The sequence below is a fragment of the Brachyistius frenatus genome, unplaced genomic scaffold, assembly GCF_029030835.1.
Source record: "Brachyistius frenatus isolate BFR_SWC_R1_liver_20210118 unplaced genomic scaffold, ASM2903083v1 Contig_88, whole genome shotgun sequence".
NCBI classification, from domain to species: Eukaryota; Metazoa; Chordata; class Actinopteri; family Embiotocidae; genus Brachyistius; species Brachyistius frenatus.
In genome coordinates, this window is record NW_027210687.1 from 190,001 (window position 1) to 208,263 (window position 18,263).

Genomic DNA, 18,263 nt, shown 5'->3' on the forward strand with positions numbered 1-18,263 from the left:
TGAAGCATCCACATGTTAGAATTTGTAGCTTCTTAGCAACAAGCAGCATCACGAGAGCACACATGAGGATTCCTTCAAAGCCTTCATTGCATATTTTATATGACTCTGGACAGAAATGGATGTAAACTGCGACGTGATTGGTTGTTGGAGGTTTACAACAACGAAGGGTAACTCTAGTTTGAGTGACATCCATCAACAGCTCCGTGAAATGAACTGAAGTTCCTTTTAAATTGATATCAAGCTGGATGTCGTTTAGTGTTTCCTGTTTATTATTTAAACTGGACTTTTATCAGTGTTGAGGTTATTTGGTCAAGTCTGTGATCGCACTAGTCTCTGAGTGTGCTGGATGGTATCATTATAATCACTTCTTTGGGCGAACAGCTGAAGATGTATTGAATCCTCTGGTGCATTTCTGTTGCAGTATCTGTCCAAGCAGCTGGAGATGTTGAGGGAGATGAACGAGCAGCATGCAAAGGTGTACGAACAGCTGGACGTAACCGCCAGAGAGCTGGAAATCACCAACGAGAAGCTGGTGCTGGAGAGCAAGGCCTCGCAGCAGAAAATCGACAGGTGACCCCACAGCTGCTTCTAACCTCCAGTTACATCTAACCTCATCCTCCGGAGAAAAAACAAGGAGGGAGTCTGAAGCCAAACGAGCATAAACCAACCGGAGGCTGGTACTCCGAATGTCAGGAAGTGTTAACGGTCCACTCCCTCCATCTCGGCGGCTGCTTACTACACTTTGGCTCCGTTTAGTAATTTCATAATCGGAGATTAAAATGATTTACAAAATCATGTTACTGGACTAAAGGCTGGAAATGTTTTTCAATGGCTTCCTCTGTTCTCTCTAAGCATGTTGCCTCCTGTTCTTTGTTTTGGAGCTTTAAGAGAATAGCATGAGAGATTCAAGGTACCTTATTAATGACATAACAAGCACTGAACAGACCTGTGTGTGCGTGTGTGTGTGTGTGTGTGTGTGTGTGTGTGCGCGCGTGTGTGCGTGTGCGTGTGTGTGTGCAGGCTGACCGGCACCATGGAGAACTTGCAGGGTCAGGTGGACAGTCTGACGACTCGGGTTGAGGAGCTGCGAACTCTGGAGGAGCTGAGGGTCCGCAGAGAGAAGAAGGAGCGTCGCAAGACCGTCCACTCGTTCCCCTGCCTCAAGGAGCTCTGCACTGCTCCCAGGTTCGCTCGCTGTCACAGCACAGTACAACATCACTTTATCTCATGAAGATGAGTTTTGCTGCACATGTTACTTCTGAACTCTGCAGGATACCCGGTGGGTCGAGGAACGGGATCGTCTGGGGTTCCTAACGGCGATAGAGAAACTGATTGTATGACTATATAAGCGTATTTAAATGAAATCTGCCACATCTCCGGCTCACTGCGACGCTTCCTTGTTAGGTACGAGGATGGTTTCCTGCTCGCTAACCCGGGCAGCGTGGACCTGGCCGAGAGACGTCCACTGGATGAGGAAAGCGATCGGCTGAGAGACATCGTCTCGTCCCTGCGCTCAGCCATGGCCTCGGAGCGGTCGAAGCGGGAGGGCGCCGAGCAGGAGTGCGCCGCCGTGCTGCAGGAGTTTGAGCGTCTGGAGCAGCGGCTGTTGGGCGCGGAGGGCTGCCAGCTGCGGGTTCAGGAGCTGGAAGCTGAGCTCCAGGAGATGCAGCAGCTCAGGAAGTCCAGGGTGTGTCTGATCAGCGACATGGAGGACGGCCTGGAGACGCTGCTCAGCAACGGCCCTGAGACGGATACCCCGGAGGACGGCGCCGGACTGGAGGAGGGAGGCGCCGGAGAGCTCGGAGGCACGGGGCAGCAGGGAGGCCCGGTGAGGAAAAGCTGCAGCGACACGGCTCTGAACGCCATCTCGGCTCGCGACGCGTCAGGTCGACGGCAGGGCAGTTACGCCCTCCATGCCAACGGCGTGCGCAAACGGGGCATGTCCATCCTGCGGGAGGTGGACGAGCAGTACCACGCTCTGCTGGAGAAGTACGAGGAGCTGCTGGGGAAGTGCCGGCGTCACGAGGAGAGCCTGTGCCACGCCGGGGTGCAGACCTCGCGCCCCGTCTCCAGAGACCCCTCCATGAAGGACTACAGCATGGTCTCAGCGGGGCCGTCCACGTCCGGGGCCGCGGCCGCCCCTCCGACGCCCCCTCAGACTCCCTCCACCCCCGAGGCCCTGGAGGGGATCAGCAGGCAGGTGGAGCAGGTGGACAAACGGCTCAGCCAGAACACGCCGGAGTACAAGGCCCTGTTCAAGGAGATCTTCTCCCGACTCCAGAAGACCAAGAGCGACATGAACTCCACCAAGAGCAGAAAGACGAGCAAATGAGCTCCTCACTGAGGCTACGCGCACTGAAAGCAGTTCCACGGGACGGATTCCTCCTAATTTACCTCATTGTTACGAAAGCTTCTTCTTTAACCTTTGGCCACTCTGGACGTTAAGGGAGGATGCAGTTGGTGGTGGATGCTTCTTCAGCTCTCTGGGACGGAAGCTCCTGTCGGCTGATTGATATGAAGCTGCCAAATGTTGTTTCACCTGTTATTGTGGATGAAATGCCTTTTCTGAGTGACGTAACTGGTAAATAATCAGAGCAGAAGGTCTTGGTGTGATGTTGTATTTGTAACTGATGCCGAGATGATTTAATCATTTAAATTATTAAGCCAAATAAGTAAAAAAAAAAAACGAGAAAAAAAACCAAACTCCGTCATTGGCTTTAAAACATTTGAAGCATGTATCTGTCTAATTAACACTAAATGCAGAAATTGTCCTTTGAATGAAGAAAGAATAAAACACAAGTTTCTGAGCAGCTTGAGGTGATGCGGGAGTGTTTTATTTCATTGGACGGCACAAATCCTACAACATGATTTGTGTACTTCCATTGTTTATGATAACTTCCCCGATGGTAGAGAACACAGGACAAGCTGTTGGGGTTCAGGGATTTTGTTTGATCGTTTCATACGTGATGAAATCAGTTCGACGCCGTGCGATCTGCTTGTCAAGGTCGTTTCTGTTGTCTGATATTTAACCGTTTTCTGTTGATTAAAGTAACAAATGTTTCGATCGTCTTCGTTTTTTTTCTGTCCAGTGGATGAAAAAGGATTCATTAATGGATCATTCAGGCGCTCGCAGCTTCTTTGTTTTGGCCCTCAAACTGCTTATTCTCCTTATTCTAAAGTGAAGTGAAATCCTAACCGGAATCACTGCACTTGTCAATTTTGTTGATGACTTTTACATCAGCGAACAGCATAATGGTGTTAAACTTCCTCATTAAATGACCCTGGCCATCACCTTATTTGACCTTTTTATGGGAAAGAATTTCAGCACCTCTGATTTAAGTGTTCAGGGATTAAACATGGACTACAAAACAAAAATCAGGTATTTTCTGTTTCTGAATAAAACGGGACACGGGCGCACACACACACACTCCCAGTCTGAACACTTTAATGTGAACACAGGAAATAAGTAAACTGTAGGTGATACAAGTAGCACACAGAGTCTCAACCGACCCACAGAGAAAAACATCGGTCCACGACACACGAGAGCTGAGTGAAGCCAGACAGACATCATTCACATACTTATGGAGTGTATATATATAAAAAAAAAAAAAAGAGGAAGAAAACACTTTGATATGGCAGGATGTGTTAACCATCGGTGTCTGAATGCCTGGGGACTCGTGTCTCTATTCTGGTTGAAGAAATCAATTGCAGACCATGTTTTCACCTCAGTGATGTTGAGCGCACAGTGCCGCCGGGTCAGCAGAAGCAGCATGTGGTTGTAAGAGTCTGGAGGCACAGTCAGCAGTAATCTTTAACTTGAGGGAAACAAGGTGAGCGCTTTAACAGATCCTGGAACTGAGGCAAGACCTCGGACACACTGGAACTAATGTCCTCAGGGACAGGGGAGGACGCCGTCAGTCCAAACCGGACTCACAGATTTAGAGTTGTTCTGAATGATGTGAATGTTAAGACAACTACGAGTATTGAAATGAGGAAGGTGTCTGTAGATAAGAGCTGACATGATGGGACACCTCCATGGAATGGCTTTTATAAGTCATCAAACCTGAAATAAAGACATCAGAGGTCCTTAGTTAGTCCTGATTTCCTGTCCATGTGTTACAGGTTTAGTTAAAAAAAAAAAAAAAGGCTCACATGATGGTCTGGCAAATACAGTATTTAAATCTGAAGGCAGAAGGGTCAACTAGTTCTTCCTAACAGTTGTTAAGGCCACAAGGCTGCTAAAAAAAAAAAACTGCCAAAATACCCTGATCAGGAGAGGAACAGCCGCAACCAAAGCGAGGGGCTGCAGGGGGTTAGAGGTCAACGCCTCCCCTGATCTCAGCAGTTTGTCGGGCGCTGGACTATTTGAAAAAGAGGTGGCCTGAATTCCAAATAATTACAGCCACAAGCACAAATAATCTGCTCAAAGGCTTTAAGAGGGCCGTGTCCAAGAGTTTTGTCCAGCAACGATTGCTCAATGACTGCGTACACACAGCAGTGCTGCTTCCTGTACAACGCTTTCCAAGGCAGATCATGGCCGTCGTACAAAACGATGTGGAAAGAAAAGAATGGAAACGGGCGAGAAAAGGAAGGTGCAGGGCGAATCACATCATTTTCAAGATAACACATGATTTTTTTTTTTTTTACATGATTTTTTTTCTTTTATAAACAAAGCGAAAAATCGGGATCGTGTTTGCTTTCTCCATTTTTAAAGATTTAAAACTTGTCGGGAAGGGTCGGGGCCCAAACAAACCAAGCGGAGTGATGATTGGAATTTAGAACAAGACAAGGATTCGTCAGGGAGTGATGGACGGAGAGAGCAAAAGCCAACACAAATGATCCAGAGAGAAACCATGGAATGACAGCAAAGAAAACAAGAAAGCGGGACCAAGCAGAGGAAGACGGCGATGAAGGAGAGCAAGGGGGGAGGGGGAGGGAGAGGAGGAGGGATGGAGGATCAGTCTTTCCATTCTTTCTTGATAGAGAGGCTCCAGTCCCAGGAGAGATGATCGTGTTTGTCGTCATCGGTGAACTTGGACTTGACGTTGTAGGTGCCGCGGGCCAGCATCCCTTTGGGAGACTCCTCCAGGTTGGTGAGGAACTCGTACTCCTCGTTCGGTCGGGGGCCGTAGCTGCCGACCATGTAGTCCGACTTGTCGACTAGACGAGAGGCGGGGAGAGACAAACGGGCGCTCGTGGGACACTTCTCGGAGATACTGGAAAGTGTTTGGTACATTTACGCCAATCGGAAACGCCGCCTCATAACCTCCTTATTACTAAAAGCAACTTTACCACACGTAGAGTTGGCGAGTCAGCGAATGCATGTCGACTTAAAATGTAGTTCTGTAGGGAAAACATTCACTGACAAGTCAAACAAATCGGTGTGACCTCAAGATGTATCATTTAACATCTGGAGCATTTCAACATTTTGAAATGGCTGTTTTAAATTAAAAACGAATTTTTGGGAAATGACGCGCGTGTTTTCTTTCTGAGAGTCCGATCAGAAGACCGGTATCACCGTCATGCTTTAAATATGAAGTTATAGTCGAGCAGCTGGTTATCTCCGCACAAATACTGTAAACGCCTAGCTCTGGTTATTTCATACTTACAAAAAACAATCTGTAAGACTATTTCTTCAGATCCAGGAAGTTCCTCGTGCTGACCCTAATAACCCCGAAAATCACGACTTCTCATATTTGAGATGACCCGTTCCTCACCTTTTATCTTTATTCTTTTATGGGTGGATACGTTCCTGCTGCTCTATATTTTTCACCACTTCTGCTTTTTCTTGCGAGGAAAATAAGTAAATACTCTGCTGGTTTCAAATTACGGAGGAGACGTCACATGGTAAATAATCCAATGATCTTTCCACTTGCAGTTTTGTTTCTCGTCTTTAAATGTCATCGTATTTCTGGATTTCAGACCTGCTGACACACAACCCTTCTCCTCAACAAAGGTTTCCATCAGTCATCCACTTATTCCGCTCCACCGCCTCCAGCGTCGCCCGTCTTATCTCCTGTCTTCATTTGGGATATCGCTCTATGAAGTGGCCTCTCATTATCAGTCTTATCGCCAGAAATGTACGACTCAAACTGTCATTATTTCAACAAGTATTGTCCTTCACTTCTCTCCTTATTCAAACATAACGCGTTACTCAGAGAGCTCTGGAGGTTCTGGTGGCTGGATTTATTTCCTTTGAGGAATCCAGGCGAGCTGCTTCCCTGTCGTACACTGAGCTACGCTAACCAGCTGCTAACTGTAGCTTCAGATTTTCTGTACAGACATGAGAGTCACATCGATCTTTTAGTAAGTAAGAACACTTGCGTCATGGCAGGTTGAGGCCGAATGAATTGATCGGGGCGGTCTTACCTTTCACTCCTTTCCTGAATGACTGCTGAGTGTACTTCAGGCCCGACACGATCTCCTTGTTGACCTGCAACAAGCAACAAGTGTTACATCCTGCTGAACATTTCCCCATGACGACGGCAGTTCATTGCAACTTACAGTAACATCAACAGTAACAGCGGTCGGACATAAACACAGCGGAGCGGTGCCGCTGACGGAGACCAGACTCTCTCACCTTGAAGTTGATCTTTATTCTGTATTCAACGCCCTCCTTCAGGGCGAAGGGGTTCTTCCTGAAGCCATCCAGGTCTCCTGGCGGGGAAAAGAACCACGGCAGGGACAGAAAAGTCAGGAGGGAGAATACCGTCAAGAGATAAACATAAGATTGACTCGGAACAACATCCGAGCCCTGTGAACACTTCAGTTTAATTCCCATTAGCCCCACGACTGCTCTCAGCTCCAGTCTTCAGTGATTATATCTGTGACTAGGTCCATCTCTGAATCCTGTTCACATTAAAGTGTGCTCAGACACTCTGAAGGCCGGACCAATCAGGGATGTACGATGAAGCACGATGATGATAATCGTGGCGGATGTCCAGTTTTGGCACAAAACAAAAGGTTAATGCCGGTCAATTCTGATTGGTTAAAGGCTGCTGCAGTAGTTGTATAATGAACCCGCGGTCTACGTCCATCAGGTAATTAGGAAGCAATGTAGCTCAGCCAGACCCACATGTTCACAAAATATATTTGGGCCTGTTAATAAAAGGTTAAATCAACACACAGTATCTTCATGAGCTTTGATTGTCAGTACGGAGCTGTAATAAGACTGACCACCAGGGGGCGCAGAGCCTCAAGTGAGCACAGCTGTCATGACCACTATGTGTGTGTGTGTGCGTGCGTCTGTGTGTGTGTGTCTCTGTGGAGGAGGGGGGAAGGGGGAGGGCAACAGTGCCATCAGGAAATGGCTCATTAACCCACTTACACAGAATCATGTCATTACTAATTAGAGGACTAAGGACCCAGCAGGTCTTTTCTCTGTATTTGCACACAAGGACCTGGTGTCTGTTCACAATCACCGCGAGGCAGTTCTTCCTCTGCGTCCGGACGACAGCTGCCCGGACCGCAAACTCTCACTTGCGTGCGCCCCAAAATGAAAAATCTTTCAGATGTAAAGTGTTCAAGGATTTTTATTTGCCTGTGAAAACGTGCTGCCGAGTTTTAGCCGGAGAAACTCACCCATCAGGTCGAGGACCAGGGGGTGGGGGGCCGTCTCACACACCAGGGTCATTCGCGTCACCTGAACGTTGGGGGTGCCGGGATCTAAGACGGAGAGAAAGGTCACAGTATTCAAAAAGAGGAGCAGACGATCACCAAAGTGGAGCAGCAGAGACGCGCGTCATCTCATCAATGGCGCTGAGTCATCGGAAATGTTTGAACATTTAGTGAGTAGTGTCACTTTTCTACAGCCGTACAGTCACTCCCAAAACTCAGCAATACAGTAACTCGTCTAAGTAAAATAAATCTCCATCGTGCGCCACTGTGTGAGTGTTAGAGTAGCAGCTCTGAATCCTTCCCTGTGAGACTACCGTGGTTGTTGTTAACAGGAGCTCTGACGAACTGCAGGTCGACTCTGAGATGGTTATCATCGTGACATGTTATCAGGATCTGCCTCCATTTTCAAATTCATTTCATTTCAGTCAATCAAAGTGGTCCGAAACTATTCTTGCTGAATACCTGAAACCGAGTGAGTGGAAACTGCATTTTGTAGTTGCAGTTTGTGTGGTCACACTGTGCGGATATTGTGATAAAATTGATCATAAAATTTATGATAAAATTTATGAGCAGTTTCCAAACCTTCAATAATCTGGAAACGATCAGCTTTACTTTCCACACACTGATCTGGTCTAACGTCTTTATATGGCACCGCATTGAGAGATTCAAAACTTGATGTAACAAGGACACGCAGACTATTGTTCAAAGATCTTCTGTGTCAGTCCCAATAAACTGAAGAAATACTAAATATGTCAATTTTTAAATACATTATTTTGCTGAGAATATTACAATGACTTTTTTTTTTTTTTAATTTTTTTATATAGTTTTACGAAAGCCATATGACACAAATGGCAAAATAAAACTACAGCATAATGTGCACAAAAATCTGATTAACAAGAAAGGTAGACTTTCCCGGTGTCCCATTGTTTTTGTTTTCGACCTTTTCCTTCAATCCATTGATCTGCAGCCGCGCCGAGATCAAAAAGTGGCTCGTGTGACACCAGTGCAGCGGCCATTTTATCACAGTGCAGTGTAAACAACTGTAACGGTGTGTTAAGCTCTATTTATTTTGGCACAAATTAGAAAACATATTCTATTAAGATTTGACAATGCAGACAGTTTCTGTTCCTTGTGTTTTGCCAGAATAATTTTTTTGAGGTAAACACTTGTTAACTTTCTCTGCCAAGTACATGAAGCCATAAAACTGTGCTATAAACCAAATGTCTATACGTACAGATAAATAGCAGAGATCCAGCCTTCTGGCGGGGAAGTGTGTTAGATAGATAAATATCATAAAGCAGATATATTGAGAGGAAGCTTGTGGTTCTGCTAGAATCTAAAGGCTCCTGGTGAACAGGAAAAGGTTTTGACTTACAACCACCGACCCGAGGAGCAAAACAAAACGTGTCCTTAAAAACAAAGAAGAACGAGTATTGGCACATACTTTGTTTACATGGGACGCCGACTAATCATTTCTTTTTCTGTCCTTCGTTACAGGTGGTGCCGACTTGTTCAGGAAACGCCATTTAAAATTCATTCATAGTTAAGAAGTGCTGTGAACGGTTGGTTAGTAACGACTTCAACTGGGGTTTACAAGGGGTGAGAAAAATACACACACACACACACACAATGCCGGGAGTGGTTGATGAAATCAAAATAAAAGGTGTGTTAGTTAACAGCTGAAGTGTTGCTGAGGACGGATCACTGACCTGCAGCCACAGCGGTGCTGCCCAGCAGAGCCTCCTTGTACTTGCGCAGGCTCTCGTCGTCTTTGTCCAGCTCCTGGATCTCCTGCAAGCTCTTCTGGGCCGGAGGTTTGTAGTTGACCGAGGATTCGGCGTCTTCATTGGCTGCTGCGATGGCTGCCAGCTGCTCAGGTGTGGGGTCCTGCTCTGCCATGGTGCGCTAATCGCGGCCGGAGGAGGAGGAGGGGGACAGCGGAGAAGAGGGACGGGTTAGACGGCGGGAAAATGGACAGAGAGCAGAGCTCCACGCGGCGGACATCCCCCGTGGACATTTGAAAGCGAAGCAGCGCTCGGTTGTTGGACCGGATGATTGTAACAGATCGCAGAAACCTCCGTGAACGTTGACCTGAGGCGCTGGCAGACTGAGGCAGCACTTCCTGTCGGAGGAAACGCGATGAATCGCAGCCGATTCTGCAGCAAACGCTCAGCGCTGCACGACACGGGAAAGCAGAACAACACGGCCTCGAAAAATCTGAACCACTTCACAGCAACTTGTGTCCAAACAGACTGACAAGAAGGAAGAATCCTCAGACAGACGGCGAGCAGGAGGACTTGACAACAAGGTTCATTGAGGGGTAACCTTATCACTATTTTTGGAAGAAAACAAGTCGGCTCCATTGTGTGTGCGCGCGTGTGTGTGTGTGTGTGTGTGTGTGTGTGTGCGTGCGTGCGTGTGTGTGTGTGTGTGCGTGTTTGTGTGTCTCTTTAGCACTTCAATGCCGGCTCACACAAGTGTCCAGCAGACAGGAGACCCTCCAGCCCTCACAGTCCACTCAGCTGTGGTCGGTGACATACACCAGAGGGTGGCGGTGGAGAAGCTGATGACTATCTTGAGCCGGGGGCCTCGCTCGTCTCCCCGCAAACACCCGTCAGGCTTCAAGCAGGAGGAACGAGAGGAAACGCTGCTCAGGAGGTGAGGGCGCTGACCGTCAGCAGGCTCGACAGATCATCCTCGTCCTCCCGAGAACGCGGCGGCGCCCCGAGACGGGAAGTCGAAAACATCCGGCGCCGCGCGGGCTGACCGACGCCTGCGGGCGGCAGCTGGGTCACGCCGGCTCTCCCGAGCGGTCCGTTCTCGTCTTGTTCCACCTGCAGCGCTCAAGAGAACGGACAGCGCACACCATCCCAAAATACAACACGTGCGCTCGTCCGGACGCCGGCGACCGTTTCCATCCACAAAAATCAATTCTTATTCAATTCCAAGAAGCGATGCAACTTACAAACTCAAATAAACAGTCGACACAGCACGGCCGTCTGTGGGGGTCAGTTCGTTTATTCATTAATCGGACGTTTGTGGCTTCTTCTTCTTTTTCTTTTGGCACCGACAAAGCATTCCTCTCGGCGAACAAGCAGCTACGCCCTCAGCCTCCTTTTCGACACGTGCGTGTTGAAAGAACTTCCTGCATTTTGGAGAATCTAACCAAGAGCGAACACACGGTGTCACACGGCCGAGGAGGACGCGTCCTCTTAATTCGTTCGCGCAGAGACAGACGCGATCAGCGTGGAGAAACGGGATCCGATCGAAGTGCAAACGACCCCGAGGTGAAAGTGGAACTGCTCCTCCATTAAACTCCGAAACGCTGCGAATCATCCGCAGATGATGGCAAACCACAGGACCGACATTCAAGACCGATGTCTCCTCACGAGGCCTGTTACACCTGCTCAACGCAGGCAGGTAAAAAAAACAACAACAAAACAAAAAACAACTTCCACCTAAACACGCAGCTCTCAGTTACAATAAATCACACGACTGCACACAGACAACACGGAACTGGTTTTCTCGCTCTGCCTCTGGGTCTTCGCCCTCTTCTCTGCTCTGTTGTGCCGACGTTTAAAACTGGATATCAGCCAAGCAGGAACTGAGAACACAGCGCTGTGTTTATGGTCCAAATGAGGCCTCTGTACTCTCATTAAAGCACAAATTCCTTTTCTGCCAATAGTGTGTTTTGGCCCGTGTGAGAGTGTTTGCAGCTCACTTTAAGAGATAGAGAGGACGCAGCGCCGCATAACCCGGCGATGCCGTCATATCGTTCTCCGAGTATCAAGGAACAGATTGGTTTTTTTTTTTTTTTTTCCCCGGCTTCCTCTGCGCTCCACTCTTTGCTGCATTCCCGAGCGAGCTGCTTCGTGACCGCGACGTGTCGAACCGTCGCAGCAGGAAGCGCTCGGTCGAGTGAGACCGACGCGTTTCTCTGCCGGACACCGTTTTGAAAATCACTTTTCAAGTCAAAACTTCCTCTTTTTTTTTTTTTCTTCTTTCAACTCTGAAATGTGACCATTTGCTTTTATTCTGGACCAGCAAGACATCTGTTGACGTGGCTCAAATATGGCGAGCTTTTGTTTTTGCAGACTTTTAATGGATCAGAAGATTCGGTGAGAAAATAATAAGCAGATTAACAGTGGAAATAGGTCTTAGTTGCAGCCCTAACAGGTTTAATGATCTTTCCTTTCGCTCAATGAAAACCACGGTGAGCTTATTAAACACCTCAGACAACATGCCAGTTGATTTGTCTCCTGGGATTCCTTTTGATTCAATTAAAATGTTGCCAACTTTAGATAATTATCTTTAAATAATTCTTGAAAAGGCTTTACAATACAAATAAATGTCTGCCAACTACAAACCCTAATCAAATAAATTCACATAACGCTGATGAAACCTATCGACTGTCTTTGCATGTGGAGTCGAGCGGGATCCAACGGTGACCTCTCCAACTGGTTTGTGAACTGCCGTTACGAGGTCTCCAGTTCGGACTTTAAACCGTCGCCATCTTGCTAACACCGAGCGGTTTGGAGCCAGAAGTGACCATATTTGGACGAGCTGGCTCGATCTGATTGGATGACATTACATCCCGTCCACCGCTAGCGGAAACCTGATAGCCCCACGGGCCTGTCAATCATACAGACAAGCCGCCCCAAAAAACACATCTTTTTTAGGCCCCTTTTCAAATGAATGTTGGGATTATTTTCAGATGAACCGCCAAAAAACTAATATCAAAGAGGGACTTTGGTGAACAACACATATTGGCTTCGTATTTGATGAGAGAAGTTGAATGGGAGTCTACGGAGCCAGAGGCGTTTGGAGCCAGCCCCTAGTGGCCCTCCGTCGTATTGCTTTTGTAGACTTCCCACATGTCATCAGATCAAGTGGATCAAGTTCTGTTCATCGAGAGGCCTTTTGTTTAATTTATCCACCATTTAACAACCGATACAGTCGTAACGAAGTAGGCTGCGGTGGCGCCGATGACTTCAGCACGAGTCGTTGAAGGGGGAGACAAAAGTTTGTCTCTGCAGGTTTATACCGAGTCGTCCTATGGCTGCATGCATTTACACATCATGTATTATTTACTTTGGCTTCCTTCGGGTTTTGCAGGACCATATATCTCAAAGTAAATGTCCGAGATAGTTTCAGATGCTATCCAGCCCCTATCAAAACAAATGAAAAAAAAAAAAAACTGTCAGAGTTGATAAAATACTGTGAACGAAGAATCGTAAACGCTGTTCTGATTCATGCTGTCTGAAGGCCCTTTTCACAGATTAATACTGAGTGTCCATAAGACCCTGCAGTGTCCCTGAGGTCTTCCACCGTCAGCGACACCACATTTACCAACACGAGCCCAAACCAATCAGGATGAAATTGTTGCTAAATAATGTCTGCAGTCAGCCACAACACTCGGAGATGCCATCTAAATCAAGTATGGAACTGTTGATGCAGCAAATTAAAGGCCCACGGGCTCCATAAAACAGATTAGTTGTAACAATACTGACATCACCACCCTCATAACGATCCATTTCTTTTCTTTTTTTTTCCTGGCTCAAACAATGCGAGTTGTGATTAAGCGGTTGCATTCTCAGCTGCCAGGAAAAGACCCCGTCGTTGTTCGGCCTGCTGGGAATCAACACTGAGGTCATGAGTTGAGGAAAACACACGGTGGATGTGCTGTTGAACTGCAGCTCGGTCACCTGGGCGGCTCTCTCCTACAGGAGGATTATTTGCTTGACTGGACTAAGCAACGCAAAATTACAAACACACCAGGCTTGGAAGGCATCTGAGTCTTGAGATTAGGGATGTTCCTTAGCAACACCGCCTCAAAATGAGATTATCAAAAGGTGGGATTACGGCTAACGAGGCCCTCGGGGACGGGGAGGTGTTTAGAGGTGTCACTGCGAGCTCATCAAGAGGATTTTCTTGACAAGAGTCATTAGTGTCGTCGAGATGTTGCTGAAGATAACCGAGCAGGGTCCAAGCAATCCCTGTGGGATGATACGGGCTTTATGTGTGTGTGTGTGTGTGTGTGTGTGTGCGTGCAGAGGGCTGAACTGTGCTGCACAGTCAGGGTAGACCTGGGAGATACATCACTGCGACTAAAGCTGCAATAATTGTTAGTTGGAACCACAAATACAACGCTGATACAGGAAGACAGACAGGAAACTGCATCCTGTTGAGGTTATCATCATAATTTAAATGAAGTTTCAATGTTTGTCTTCGTCTTTGAGGTTGCATTACACTTGAATGGTGCAATAACCTAAATTAAAAACGAAAGCTAAAGCTGAAACATACCAACAAAAATCAACAACTTGCTGGACAATAAATTGACATTTTGGCTTCTTCAAAATTTTTCTGCTTTTATCGTCTGAAACCACAAACAATAACTAATATCTACAGGTATAATTATGGTTCCAAGACGAGTAGTGCGCAACCAGAGATCTAAATATACCGTTATCCGGTCGCGCAAGATGTGATGTAATCTTTTGGGCCCTGTGTAGAGCCATCGGTAATCCAATAGACACTACAGTTCAGGCTCTTTCTTACAGGTCATTTGTGCAACATGTAGAACAAAGAACACAACGAAAGACAAAGCAAAAGCAACGAGTCACAAAAACGCGTGTTTTGGTCGGCAAACTGGAAACCAGAGAGAAGCCGGACATGTCGGACACGCCTCTGTTGGGTTTGCAACTTCCCTGACATCAGATATATTTTAATAAGCCAGGTTTGCAAATGATAGCACGGGAAGTATTAATATTATGTTTTGTGATGCTGTATCGATTCTCAAAAAACATCCACTTTTAATAAGCACTTTGCATGCAAAGATGCATGATCATTTCTTCGCTCCGACTGCAGCAGAAGCAGCTGATGTCGGATTGTGATAAAAGCAAATGCAGATCCCGCCGTTCTTATTGCATAAAGCAGGCCAACTTTTTTCTATACGTGCAGTGTTGTGTTCTTTATGACCGTTTTCCTTTAGTCAGATTAAAAAAAACAAAAAACAATAACTAGCTTATTCACAAGACCGCAATATATTGAATCCCAACTCTGCAGCGCCAGATTCTTGTCAAAATACGACAACGAAGTGCAGAGCTGGAAAAAAAAAAAAAAAAAAAAAAAACCTCAAGAGGTCTGTTCGGTCGCAGCCGAGTTTACAAATCAAGAAGTGGACGTTTTTCAGCAGCCTGAATTACTGTCCCATAGACCAAAGTGCACATTTACCTGACAGACCATAATTGGACATGAGTGCGGCTTCACTAAAAGTGACTCGAACATAAACGACGTGACATTTAGCTCTCGGCTTCACCTTTCTGTTGAAGGTGTCGCTCGCATATGTGCAGCTGCTTTGATCTCTCTCTCTCTCTCTGTCTCTCTGTCTCTGGTGCACACTACACCTTTGGATCCGTCCTCTTCAGCTCCACAGTTTCTCTACGCTTCTGTTTCCTCGTCACGGCGGTCTAACAGGAGCTTTTCAGGTAAAAGTGCACCGCTCACTTTCTTCATCCACTCAAAAGCTACACTGTGATCCCTTGAATTTGCTCTGAATAAAGGTTCCAATGCAACTGGAGGTGTTGCAGTGATCACTTCCTGAATGCAGTCACTTTTGCAGCAAAGCACTCTTCATGCAATGCAATTAAAAAGAATTTGCCATTAAGCTATTTAAAACATTTAAAAACCACAGCGGCTGCAAACTGGATGACAAGAATTAAGGACGGCACCAAATAATGAACGTGGCTCTTCGTCGTCCGGCTGGATTACACCGAGCCCTTATATTTCATGCAGTAGTGACTATGTGGCAGGATGCCTTGCATGTCAGCTTGCGACTCTGCACTTTTGTCTGTAAAGAAATGACTGCCAACTTCCTTTTTTGGGCGAGAGCATCGTGATTCACATCCTTCAGTGCACAAAACCAAACCGCTGCAAAATGAAGGCAGGGCTCGTCCTCCTAATTGTAACCTCTGAGACCAACCCGATAATCATTTTGTAGAGATGCTCTAATGATGTAAATGATACAAAAGGATGTTATGCAAGATGAAATCCTGCTGGGCCCGACCAAGTTGAAGATGTAGTGCTGAAACTTTCAGGAAGTGTTGCTGCAAGAGCTCCCGGCAGAGCTGACGCAATGCAGAGGAACTGTACTTCAACAGAAATAGACAAGGCAGAGAAAAAAAGAAAAGAAACGCAGCGAGATGAAAAGAAGAAGGCCACCGGATCAACTGGAATCTAATAGGTGAAGAAGCTTTTAACAACCAAGAGAAAGTCTGCACGGAAAATTGGTGTATATATATTTAGTGAAGATTAGTCTAATCACAAATACAACGGGCAGCAGAGTAAGAGGTGGCTGTGAGGGTTTAAAGAAACAAAACATGACTCTTTCCCAGGAAGGACCAGAACAAATAGAAAGCTTTAAAAATAGCCGGTGAGAAATCCCTGCTACAGCAGCAGGAAGCTGTGAGTGAATAGGAGAGCCAAAGTGCCAGCTGAAAGGTCAGAGCTTATACCCCTGCTCACCAAGAGCTCCAGCAACATGCCCACATTCAGCCCGCCTCGCTGGGCAACAATCTCCACGGAGGAAACAGACTCAAGGCAAGGATCACGGCTGCACGATTTCATATTGTACAATAAACATGCAACACAACAAATCAACCAGACCGATTTTTTTTTTCTTTTCCAAATTTGAATTGCTCTTGTTAAACATTTTCCGGCACTGAAGGCCATTATTTCTAAGCGAGGCGGCTTCTCACGGCTGCTGTTGTTGCTGAAGAGGGCCATGAGACACAATGTGAGGAGGAAGGACTGCTCCCTGTGTGGGGGGGGGGGCTGCCCAGCATCAAGACTGAGCTACCACAGGAAAGGGGCCACTGGCATGATTTGTCATGGTGGACTTAAAGAGGCCCCTGAAAAGTGTTGTGCATAGACACAAACCAGCAGATGTTGAGCATTTTACTGGACCTATCAGTTGAATGGTTAAGACTATGTATTCAAACTGAAGTGCAACCCAACATGTACAAAAATCTTCCGGTTCCGGCTGGTTTGTTTTAACCCTTTGCACTCCGTATTATGAGCTCCTGGAACATGGTTGAGGCTTTTACAGATGCCAGGAAAAAAAAAAAAAAAAAAAACCACAATAAAAGGGTACGTACTGGTCCTTTATTGTTAAATTCGACCTGCTGAGGCCGCCCGGGTTAAAGCAGAGAAAAAGAAACTGCAAAATGCCACATCCGGTTGCCACTGTAAGGAGACATGTTCAAAGTTGAGGTAAAGCAAATGATTTTTTAGCAGAAAGTTCACACACACACACACACACACACACACACACACACACACACAGGAAGGAAAGGGAGGGTTTGGGTGATCTCTTAGGAGAAATCCCTCGTCAGCCATCAGACGAGCACACAGCTTAACTTTTACACTAAAATACACAAAAGCAGATGTCGCCCGAAGCACACGTGTTCTCGGCAAATGCGTCTCGACCGTGAAAGCTTTCAAAAAGTAAAGAAAACCTCCCCGAGGTGTCTGGTTTGAGGCGAGCCGATTCAAATTCAGCCAGTTCCAGGAAGTGACAGAAAGTGTTCCTCGTCGAGCACATGATGGTCGGAACAAGGGGACGTTTTAAAGCAGACTAAACGACTTATTTGAATGAACTTGTCGGGTCACCGGTCAGCGGATCCTCTTTCTGTGTGCGCTGTTAAAAACATTATAAGTTACCTAACGGTCAACACCGCTCGGCTCGGCTCGGCTCGGCTCGGCTCAGGATCAACACACCCGGAAATTCACAGCGAACCCGTAGACGGCTTCAACCCGACACGGTTTCAGGATGGAGGTTTTGGAGGTTTGGACCAACTATAAGCGCGGGGGCACCGTGTTAAATCGAGGCTGAAAAGGGCGCACAGCCTCCACCGGAGAAAGTTGCCCCCCCCCCCCCCCCTTTTTTTTTTTTTTTTTTTTTGTAAATAAATGTTCTTTAATGACGTAAAGCAGCTTGATATTTCCCGAACAAGTGCGGAGAACTTTTCTAACTTCGCCGAAGCAGCTCTGAGATGTGTGTTTACGGGCTAAAGCGAGTTGTGAGAGGAGTTTGGTCAGTGTTGGATCAACTCTTACCGTTACACTGCTGCTCGGCTGGGACAGGCTCCTGTGAATGGAGGTGAAGCGGAGCGGCGGGGGGACGGCTGAGACAACGGCCGCTGACGCAATCCACATCCGGTACACTGCCTTCAAAATAAAAGCAGGCTTTTTTTTTTTTTATTTAATTTTTTTTTTAAAAATTTTAAACTTTGGATTGACACGAAGAAAGCACAAAGTACGAGAGCAAATGATGACCAGCTACCCATTTTTATGTTGGCTAATGAGTCACGTTCTGCCGAACTTGTTTTATATTTGATAAACGTTTTTTAACTTGTTTTACTGTTACGGCTAAAGTGAAATTGCAGTTTATTTTACGTCACGTACTCTACTATAGTAAGACCTGCGAATATTAGTTGAGCGACAGAAAAGTAATTGCCAATTATGATGATAACTGAGTAATCTATTTTTAATGAAAAAGATAATAAGCTGAATATCTTTTGGTTGTGGGCTGTCTGTCATTTTGTTTTTCTCTGAATGCACAACCTTTAATCGAAACTTTTTAATAGGCT

The 18,263-nt window shown here is 46.4% G+C and overlaps 2 protein-coding genes across 4 annotated transcripts in view; one reads left to right on the plus strand and one right to left on the minus strand.

The window, feature by feature from the left end:
- The window catches only part of cdr2l (cerebellar degeneration-related protein 2-like), an 8,005-nt gene extending 4,944 nt beyond the window's left edge, over nucleotides 1-3,061 (plus strand). For both annotated transcript variants that reach the window (XM_069710051.1, XM_069710050.1), the window contains 3 exons: nucleotides 422-570; nucleotides 1,021-1,185; nucleotides 1,405-3,061. In XM_069710051.1, the coding sequence (XP_069566152.1) occupies nucleotides 422-570; nucleotides 1,021-1,185; nucleotides 1,405-2,332 (1,242 nt within the window). In that variant the 3' untranslated portion in view covers nucleotides 2,333-3,061. The remainder of the gene's footprint in view (nucleotides 1-421; nucleotides 571-1,020; nucleotides 1,186-1,404) is intronic.
- A 367-nt stretch (nucleotides 3,062-3,428) lies between these two features.
- Nucleotides 3,429-17,775, minus strand: arhgdia (Rho GDP dissociation inhibitor (GDI) alpha). Of its 2 annotated transcripts, none has more exons than XM_069710053.1 (6): nucleotides 17,731-17,775; nucleotides 9,327-9,522; nucleotides 7,582-7,665; nucleotides 6,581-6,657; nucleotides 6,370-6,433; nucleotides 3,429-5,160 (listed from the first exon to the last, which is right to left on the minus strand). In XM_069710053.1, exons 2-6 carry the CDS (start codon nucleotides 9,514-9,516, stop codon nucleotides 4,958-4,960), a joined length of 618 nt encoding a protein of 205 aa, XP_069566154.1. In that variant the 5' UTR covers nucleotides 9,517-9,522; nucleotides 17,731-17,775; the 3' UTR covers nucleotides 3,429-4,957. The 2 variants fall into 2 exon arrangements, with proteins under 2 accessions (XP_069566154.1, XP_069566153.1); XM_069710052.1 differs by lacking the exon at nucleotides 17,731-17,775 and adding an exon at nucleotides 9,693-10,003.
- Between the last annotated feature and the right edge of the window lie 488 nt (nucleotides 17,776-18,263).

Bases quoted from the DNA above. Each gene is read 5' to 3' on its own strand.
- arhgdia (XM_069710052.1), bottom strand. From the start codon at position 9,980: ATGGAGCCGACTTGTTTTCTTCCAAAAATAGTGATAAGGTTACCCCTC. The intron at 7,666-9,326 runs GTCAGTGATCCG...TCTCCGTCTTAG, and splicing joins CAGCACCGCTGTGGCTGCAG to ATCCCGGCACCCCCAACGTT. The intron at 6,434-6,580 runs GTGAGAGAGTCT...TGCTTGTTGCAG, and splicing joins GAATAAAGATCAACTTCAAG to GTCAACAAGGAGATCGTGTC.